A 10,485-nucleotide genomic window follows, 5' to 3' on the forward strand; every position below is an offset into this window, starting at 1 on the left:
AACAGCTGGGGACTTTAGCGCTTCGTGACTAAAAAAAGTAGCGTAAAATAACGACACGTCGCAAGAAAAGTCCTTGGAAAACACTAAGGACGTAGCTGAGAGGGAAATACAAACCTTTCACCAAGTGATCACTGCAAACTCGAGCACGCTTCGACTCGGCTCCCTTCGATTCACTGAGAGGTTCAAAAGCCACCTTTCTCCACGTCTTTTTGTGAAATCCTGTGTTCGTTCACAGCGAACCCTGAAGAAACTTATCAGTTTCACGGTTTGATCGATTCGAACAACGCAAGCGTGAGGCATTTTTCATGCGAGCGATGCACCTTCTCCGTACAAACGCTTTGTCAACTGAGCTTCGGTAGACCGCCAGCTAAAGTTTTGAATAACTAATGAGGCGGATGTCACGTCACGCGAAACCCAGCAATTGTAATGGTTCGCCACTGAGGCACAGAAACACAAAAACAGAAGGTCAATATCAAAGAAAAAAAAAAACGTGTAAAAACAAACAAGTCTGACACGTTAAAAAAGTTTTTTTTTTTTTAAATGCTCTTTCTGGGAACAAACCCTCCAAATGTAGGTCCAAGTCTAAATACCCAGCTTGGTGGGTTTTTTCCCCCCCTTTTCCCTGTCTTACTTCTCACTACGTTACATCATGACCTGAAGCTCATGATCTTTATTGGCGGTTAGCAAGCAACAATTGGTGTGCATTACCGCCACCTTCTGAAATGGAGTGTGGGTCTGGATTAGCTATACCCACTCTAGACTTTTAAAAAAAAAAAAAGGAAGGGGGTTGTAGACTATTCTCCAAAGAAGTCCAGTTTCCCGTATGAAATGGAATAAGTGACTAAAACATGGCTCTCCTGATTGCCTTTGGAGTAGTTCTTTAAGCCTTAGGGGCACTTTAACTTTCTCTCCTTCAAGGCCTCGGAGTAGCTCTTGTCTCTCACTCTGATATTTTACACAGGATTCAATGACCTGCTCAGTGGTTTCTAGGATTTTACAGGTACTACAGTTGCCATCTACATGTTTCTTCATTAAAAACAATGTGCTGTTCAATCCTGTGTGGCCTACCCTCATTCTTGAAACCATGTCTTCTTCCTGAGTGCTTCTGTGCGTCATTCTGCCCCACCCCACTGTCTTCTGGATACTATAAAGGTGTCTACCAGTTTGCCCACTGTCCCACAGATCCTGCCACTTTTGCCTCAGTTTATCTTTAATAATGCTCTTAAGTTCTGACTTACTGTACTTAATGTTCATGTCTACACTCGGTCGATCTGCAGCTTCCTTGGCATGCTGGTCTGCTAGCTCATCCCCTACCACTCCAATGTGCGCTGGCACCCACAAGAGTGTTACTCTGACTCCTGACCTCTGCAGACTGCTGACCAGTTGGACTATTTCTATTACAATATCTCGTCTAGACTGTGATTGTACATTCTTAATACTGTACAATGCTGAAGTTGAAACTGAGGCAATAACAATATTCAGTGGCCTTAACCTATTACTTTCCACCCAGGATAGAGATAATAAAATAGCCACTAGTTCCGCTGTATATACAGCCAAGTTGTCACTCAGTCTTTTCATAACGGCAACTTTTATCGTAGGGATGTCAAATACAGCCCCTACTTGATTATCCTCTCTCTTAGATGCATCTGTATATATAATAGATCTATCCCCATACCGGCTCTGAATATACCAGGCAACATAAAATTTGTCTACTTCTATCTCCTCTCTTGCCTCCAGGAGGCCTAGGTCAACTGCAGGCATTTCTAAGGTCCACAAAGGAACTGCAGAATATGATACTGTATGACAAACGTTTAGGTTGTTGACCTCCATTTCTCTTGCCTTCTCTTCAATAATCCAACCAAAGCTTCTGACTCTCTCATTTCCTCTCTCTTGACAGTTCATCAGTGTATTTAGGCCTATGTGACCCTCCTGGTGACCCTTAAGATTAGCCCAGTATACCAGTGACAACTGATCTCTCCGCAGGTGTAAAGGCATCTCCCCCAGCTCCGCTTGTAAGGCTGCCACAGGTGAGGTTTTCATAGCTCCCATACACAGTCGTAGGGCTCGATACTGTACAATGTCTAGCTTATTTAGTGTAGACTCAGCAGCAGACCTATACACAATGCACCCATAATCAATCACTGACCTTATTAACCCTGTATAAACGGAGTTCAATGCCTGCCTATCAGCCCCCCACTCTATACCTTTCAGACATCGCATAACATTTAATACTCTTTTACACTTTTCTATAATTTCTGGATGTGCACTGCCCAGGTTAACTGTTTATCAAACCATATACCAAGGTACTTAAAGTGGTTCACCCTACTCCAACTCTTTACCCCCCATTGTTACTCTCGAGTCCTGATGTATTGCTCTCCTCGTGAAGAACATAACTTTTGTCTTTTCCACAGATATCCTAAAGCCCCATTCAAGAGCCCATTTTTGTACCGTATCCACTGCTTGCTGCATTTTACGTACAATATGATCTATGTTCCTTCCTCTTTTCCACATAGCACCATCATCAGCAAATAAAGCAACATTATGGACTTGTCTATATTCTTAAAGACATCATTTATCATTACTGTAAACAATAATGGGCTTATTATGCTACCTTGTGGGGTTCCATTATCAACCTCATATTCATTGCTAAAAACACCATTGATTCTGACTTTGATTTTCCTGTCTGATAGGAAATTTCTAACCCATTGCCATATTCTGCCTCTTATACCAAGCTGAGACAGTTTAACAAGCAATCCCTCCTTCCACAACATATCATACGCCTTCTCAATGTCAAAGTACGCTGCTACAACAGTCTCTTTATTGACTTGTGCCTTTCTTATGACATCCTCCAATGCTATTGTTGGGTCCATTGTGCTTCTGCCCTTCCTAAAACCTGACTGATATTTCTGTATCAACCCTCTGGTCTCTAGGAAATATACCATTCTATCACTGACCATTCTTTCAAGTGTTTTCCCCATCTGGGAAGTCAATGCTATTGGCCTATAGCTGCCAGGATTTTTAGGGTCCTTTCCAGGTTTCCGTATTGGAATAGTGATAGACTCCTTCCATGATTGGGGGAGTATTCCCTCTTCCCACACATTATACAAGTGAAGCAATACTCCTTTACCCTCATCACTCAGGTGTTCTAGCATAGAATAACACATTCTATCCCTTCCTGGAGTAGGCCTGCCTACCTTCTGCAGAGCACTGTTTAACTCCTGAAGTGTAAATAACCCATTCAATACTCCTTCTTCCCCTACATTCTCCTGCATTTCATACTTTGCCATTGTACTCTATCTAGCCCTTACCTCCTCCAGGCTTAGGTTTCCTGAACTACGTAGTTTAACTAAGGTCTTCACAATTGCCTCTGCCTTGTCTTTACTGTTTATCATAACCTTCCCTTCTTCCACCAGTACTGGGTATTCATATTCCCTTCTGTTACCCCTCATCTTCTTAATCATTCCCCACACTTGTTCAATAGGAGTTGTGCGCCAAGAACGGTCTCCTTCTTTGTCCTCTTAATCACTCTTTTTACCTGGGCTTGAGACCTCTTATACTCTATCAGACACTGGTAATTATGTGTCTTTTTTAAAATTCTAAAAGCCTTGTTTCTTTGTTTAATGGCTTCACTGCATTCCTTAGTCCACCATGGCACTATTTTAGTCAGACTTTTTGGCTTTGTCATAGGAATAGCCCTTTGTGCCACACCTATAATACTGCCACAAATACTAAGGCATAACCCTTCAACACTTTGGCGCGCATCAATATTTATCAGCCCTTGATCACTTAACTCCCCAAATTTGTCCCAGTCTGCTTTTCCTAAGACCCACTTCCCATCTCTTACTTCATCTACCCTCTCCACCTCCAGAACCGCACTGACCATTATAGGGAAGTGGTCACTACCCATACCACTTTCCGTGTGCACCTGCCAACTAAATTTATGTGCTAATGCACTTGTGACTATGGTTAAGTCTATCGCTGTGTCTGAGCCCCTCACCACATCTATCCTTGTGCCTGTACCATCATTCAGTGCGTTTACATGCACATAGAGAGAATCAAATTTCTGCCATTGCTCGACTGAAATCAAAGTTCAAAATGCCATGTTTATACCTTAATTCGGCTGAAATTGAACCGAACTTGATTTCTCGGAATCGAGCTACACGACCTAGATTATGCGATTTCTGCCGAGCTACTTAGTGCATGTAAACCCTATCGAGCTACGTATTCGAGCTACTTACTTCAGCACCGCCCCTTCCGGAAGTGACGAGACCACAAGGGAAACACAACAGCCTCGGTCGGCATGACAACGAATCATGACAACGGCATGAATCTTTTCTTTTTGTGGCATTGTTTGCGCTGTTAAAATTTAGCTCACTTACTGTATCACCAAATACATCTGTACAGCTGTTGCATAGCTGTGAATTGTGTACATAAACAAGTCATTGTATGTGTGCGCATGTATATACACACAAATATATGTCCAACATCTGAAGAATGTCAATAAAAACAAAACAATTGAACTTTTTGTGTGTTTATTAAGACATAAGTTAAATTGTAAGCAAAAAATGGACTTTAGAAAAATATTGTGCAAAATAAGTTGTCTTACAAAACAGTGGTCTGCGCCGGACAGTTTGTAGCCATACAGTCTGTTAGAGCAAGCCTAACAGCTTGAACACGGAACTGCCAGTGTTGCCAGATTGGGGGGTTTTAAGTGCATTTTAGCGGATTTAAACATGTTTTGGGCTGGAATACGTCAGCAGTATCTGGCAATACTATAGCTCTTCTTCATGACGACAACCGGAAGTGTACCAACACGATGGGGCGTGTAGCGCCACGTGTGGCTCGAGTGCACAGTAGCCCGATTTCACTTGTGCATGTAGGATTGGATTTCTCTGGCACCCCTGCTGGGACCCTTTGCTCGATTACCGACAGTAGCTCGATTTGGACGTGCATGTAAACGTACTGATTGAGACACACCAGCCCCCTGTCCTCCATAAAACCTTCCACCACCCTACCATTACGGTCATCCCTATTTCCCCAGATTGCATTATGTGCATTAAAATCCCCACACCACATCACCTTACCCTCTACATTTTCCCAGATTTCCTCTAGCTGTTCCACCTTCAGCTGCCTGCATGGATTATAGAAGTTTATGACCTTAACACTGCCCATTTCTGTCCATACTTCTACTATGATGTATTCTTGTTCATCACCCTTCTTCACCTCTCTATACTGTATTCCCCTTCTCACAAATGTAGCACATCCACCTCCATTACCTTCCCCCCTGTCTCTTCTCACACTTGTATACCCTTTTATAACAAATTCCAGCGACGGCTTCAACCATGTTTCTTGTATGCATATAATGTCTGGCTTATGCTCCATATCCTGTATGAATCCTTTTAACTCCTGTCCATTTGCCAAAAGACTTCTAGCGTTCCACTGGAATATTAAAAAAGGTATTACAGTAATGGTTGTGACTGTTCATTCATCTCACTCTGAGCCAATGCTGCTTGTATTCTTTCCCAAGATACGTTCCCTATATTAAGGAATTTGGAAGCAGCTTTACCCATCATCTTAATTTTATCTGTCTTGCTATTCAAATCGTCAGAGCAGTTAACCACATATGCTATAAACAATATCAATTTCTCAGGGGATATCGCCTCCCCCTTACTCTTTCCTTCTGATCCTTTTAACATACCCTGCGCATGCGCTTCCTTCTGACTTCCCTCTTTCCCCTCACTGTGAACGACCTTAACCGCTTCAGCGCAAGACAGGTTCCTAAAGGATCGCACCTGTTGAATTACTGCTGCCTTTTTCCTGACTGGGCATCCACCATACGCTGCCGCATGGCCCCCCCCTCCCCACAGTTATAGCATTTCCTGATTTCACTATCCCCACATTGTCCGTATTCATGCTCACCTCTACACTTCCCACATCGCGGCTTACTTTTACAGACTTTAGCTATGTGCCCATATCTCTGACATCTGTAGCACCTGACTGGAGGAGGGACATATTCCCGCACATAAAAACTCATGTATCCCACCATTACTCTCTCCGGTAGCACTCTCTCCTTAAACTCCAGGAGGACAGTCGTGCTGTCCACCTTTTCACTATTTCGCTTTGCTTGTAATCTTTTCAAGCTCAATACCGGCCCTCCTTTAATGGCTTTCTTAAGCTCATCCAATTTCTCGCCCAGGGGAATCCCTGATATAACCCCTTTTGCTCCCCAAACACCCTAACCTCACTCACACCCAACTTGCAAATTGACTAATTTCAGCGCCTTATCCCTCTGGCCACTATTTTTACACTGGATGAGCAGTCTCCCACCCCACACTGTATACGCCCTCTCTATTTCTCCCAACACCTTCTTCAATCCATTTGTTAAAGAAATCAAACCAACTTTACCAATGTCATACCCTTCCTTGAACCTTACAACTACTTTTAATTCATCCTCCTGCCACATTCTCCTTCTCACAACCCTGTCTCCCTCATCCTCATCTGATTCTAAAGATCTTTTCCCCTGTCCCTGCTTCTGGTTAGCATTCATCCTAGAGTTAATCCACTGGCTATCCAGTTGTTCCCTAAATGCCTCGTCCTCTCCCCCACCACCACCACTACACTCATCCATAATTCCACCAAAACAAACATGAAAACCGTAAACAAAGACTCGTAAATAATACACTAAGGCCGAATCCCATTTCACCCCTTGGACCAACCCCTTGGCCCTTCCCCTCCATTTTGCGCGTTCACGTGAAGGGGTAGGGGTATCCCAATCCCAGTTAACGCGGAGGGGTAGGGCTTCTGTACCCCTCCAAACGGAGATTTTCCTGGAGCTGACTCCGAACGAAGGGGTTTGAGTGATTTCCCACAATGCCATGCGGATTTCAGCGAGATTTCATGCGGATTTCAGAAAGATGGCGGTTCCCGCAGCGAAAGATTGTCATCAATGTATTTTCTCCATTATTTACGTGTTTTAAGTTGTTATCCAGAGGAAACACGCCGCTTGATTCGCTTTCGAGCTGAGAATGAGCAGCGATTTCTGAAATCCAAGCTGCTGCTAAAAAGCTTTGGGAGTGAGTATTGTTTTCGGTTGCTTGACTGCGTACGTTTTGTTCTGTTATTCTCGCTTTTATTGTTTACATGAGTGTTCTGACACCTCATTCTGTCGGATGTGGTGCACGAAGCGCCAAAGATATCCCATTCAGTGGTGTTAGTTAACAAATCACACCCTGCCAGCAGAGATTTCTGGCTCTGGCTCTGACTGTAGCGGCTGGTCGCAGCCAATGACGCATTTGGTCGCGTTTTGCTAACGTAAACGCTGACGGAGGTACGCGATGACGTATGCAATCGTTGAAGGGCTATCCCAATACGTAAGGGTTGAATTTCAAGCCCTATCCCTTGTAGCTCAGTTTCAAGGGGAAGGGCCAAGGGGAAGGGGGAGGGGTAGAAATTAGAATTGGGATTGGGCCTAAGTAACTTTAAAAACGCACATTGATAAAACTTGCTGAATTCGTGCTGAGTTCATCTCAAGAAGAAAAGAAATATATCACAATGGAAAAATAACTTCGTTCCGCCCGAATAAGTTCCAAATCTGTGCTCAAATCAGAATTTAAGGGAGTTGTACTCAATAACGTACAATATGACTCGGGTAGTCAATGACATGGACAGGCTTTAATTTTCAAACAAATTTTGCATACACTGTACTCACACAGTCTTGCCTATAAATACCCGGGGGAAATGATGGGAAAATTGTCATTATTGAAGATGCCACGCCTAAGCCAAAATCAACGTGAACAGGCCATCGGGATGTTGCGTGCCGGAAGTACACAGACAGAGGTCGCTCAGCACTTCGGTGTTCATCATTCGACCATTTCCCGTTTGAGTCAGTGTTACAGACAGTCAGGGAGCACCAGGGATCGTCCACGCCCTGGTCAGCCTCGAGTCACGACGCCAGTTCAGGATCAGCACATCAGGCTAGCTCACCTCCGTGACAGATTCCTGACACCCTCAGTCACTGCTGCTGAGACCCCTGGACGACACAGACCCAGAATCTCCAGCATGACGGTCCGAACATGGACCAACTGTCACTTTGAATTTTTTTATTGTGAATTAATTCTTGAGTTTGACAATAAATGTCCTTTATCGATGTTTCAAGATGTGTGTGCATTACATACAATATCATAAATTTCAAATATATGCATGGATCTAAAGTGATATCGTGTTGAATTCCATTGTGCGTTTTTAAAGTTACTTAGTATAGCAATTAAAAAAAAAAAAAAAAAAAAGACAACTGAAATAAAAAGCTTCCCCACACTAACAAAATGCTGGACCGAGCAGCAAAAACTATCTAATCGGGTCAAACTTCACCACTGGATCACTCCTCGACTTGAAACAGTCCACTTTCCTCCTGAAGCTCATGATGGGGTTTCTAATGACTTTAGAAGTACTAATAAGGTTTGTTAAGGAGCTAATGAGTTGAATCAGGTGTGTTAATCAGGAAGATGCTCTTGTGCAATGAAGGAGAACTGCAGAAGCACTAATTTGGAGAAAATGACTTCTTTTTAATTAGCGGGCTAACTAATGAGCCAATGGGAGAGCTTGTTTCTAACAGCTAATTACTTGCAGGTATGAAGAAGCTGAGTGGAATGATGGTGCTGTGCTTTAGTCCCTCAGCATAGGGATGGAGTTTTCTAGTGCAGCTTTTAACTTGGGCTGATTTGAGAGCATTAATAAAAAGGTGCAGGGAAAAGGGAGAGTCTTTTCAGCGACAGTCAGGTCATGGAAAAGGGGCTTTAGGAAGGTTTTAAGGAGGGAATAGAAAAAAATAACCTAATGCGCACTAGTTTGTGGTGTCACACATACCCGGAGGAGGAGCGCCATATTTGCGCTGGCCATTAACCTGCGTCAAAGTGATGTTGGTTTCCTGAAGCCATTTCTCCAGAGACCTCAATCTATGCGGATTCAGGACCTAAAAGGAAGGAAGGAAAGAAAGAAAACCAGAACCCAACTCACATTGATCTAAAGTGAAAATTAGGCACATATTAGCACTGCGCATTAGTAAACACACCCTCTATCCAAGTGCGCACCTTAACGCATGCGTAAAAGTTTCTGGAGAAAGAATTAATAACCGGTTGTCACTCTTTCTCGAGTTCTTCGACATATTTAACAGAGAATTCTTCGAGTACAAGTTTTCTGGACTGTTTCCACAACATTAACACTGCATTTCACAAACAAACAAGGACGCCAAACTTTAGATGCATCCAATGGCGCATTTTGGAGTAAACAAACTTCTATCAGCAGTTACCCTACCTGCAGCATCTCATGTTCCATGGTTTACTTCCTTTTCTTTTTTTTTTTCCCCTCCAACAAAGTTGGAAAACTTGCGTTTAATAAACTTGTATTTACTAAAAGGTGGTGTGTCTGTTTTCAGGCTTTCCTCCCTGCGACATCCAACAAACTGCTGGAGGGGAAGTAGGTGGGGCTTAAAGAAGAGCTCAAATGGTGCACACAAATGAAAAGAGGCCTGTCTTACCAAGCCAGGGTTTATTACTTTAAAAAAAAAAAAAAATCTTTATTGAAAATAACAGCAACAGAATACAAATACAGCTATTACTACACACACACAACAAACCAAGAACCAGGGGGAGTTTTCAAACAAAGACATTATATAATGAGCACAAATGAAAAGTTTTAGCAGCTTTTTTGTTTTTAGAGTCAGAGATTATTTTGATATACTGTTTAGTTTCCTTTTCGAAGGCCATAAATGAGGGGCGGCACGGTGGTGTAGTGGTTAGTGCTGTCGCCGCACAGCAAGAAGGTTCTGGGTTCGAGCCCCGTGGCCGGCAAGGGCCTTTCTGTGTGGAGTTTGCATGTTCTCCGTGTCCGCGTGGGTTTCCTCCGGGTGCTCCGGTTTCCCCCACAGTCCAAAGACATGCAGGTTAGGTTAACTGGTGACTCTAAATTGACCGTAGGTGTGAATGTGAGTGTGAATGGTTGTGTGTCTATGTGTCAGCCCTGTGATGACCTGGCGACTTGTCCAGGGTGTACCCCGCCTTTCGCCCGTAGTCAGCTGGGATAGGCTCCAGCTTGCCTGCGACCCTGTAGAAGGATAAAGCGGCTAGAGATAACGAACGAACGAGACGAGTCAGAGATTATTTTGATATACTGTTGTTTCCTTTTCGAAGGCCATAAATGAGGGGCGGCACGGTGGTGTAGTGGTTAGCGCTGTCGCCGCACAGCAAGAAGGTTCTGGGTTCGAGCCCTGTGGCCGGCAAGGGCCTTTCTGTGTGGAGTTTGCATGTTCTCCCTGTGTCCGCGTGGGTTTCCTCCGGGTGCTCCGGTTTCCCCCACAGTCCAAAGACATGCAGGTTAGGTTAACTGGTGACTCTAAATTAACCGTAGGTGTGAGTGTGAATGGTTGTCTGTGTCTATGTGTCAGCCCTGTGATGACCTGGCGACTTGTCCAGGGTGTACCTCGCCTTTCGC

At 43.8% G+C, this 10,485-nt stretch overlaps 1 protein-coding gene across 1 annotated transcript in view; it reads right to left on the bottom strand.

Annotated features, from left to right (window-relative positions):
- dnd1 (DND microRNA-mediated repression inhibitor 1) overlaps positions 1–9,330 on the bottom strand; it is a 47,656-nt gene extending 38,326 nt beyond the window's left edge. The window contains exons 1-2 of the mRNA XM_060915255.1: positions 9,310–9,330; positions 8,863–8,968 (exon numbers count right to left, since the gene is read on the bottom strand). Of these exons, the coding sequence (XP_060771238.1) occupies positions 8,863–8,968; positions 9,310–9,330 (127 nt within the window). The remainder of the gene's footprint in view (positions 1–8,862; positions 8,969–9,309) is intronic.
- Positions 9,331–10,485: the final 1,155 nt, after the last annotated feature.

The sequence above is a fragment of the Neoarius graeffei genome, chromosome 2 (assembly GCF_027579695.1).
Source record: "Neoarius graeffei isolate fNeoGra1 chromosome 2, fNeoGra1.pri, whole genome shotgun sequence".
Taxonomy (NCBI): Eukaryota; Metazoa; Chordata; class Actinopteri; order Siluriformes; family Ariidae; genus Neoarius; species Neoarius graeffei.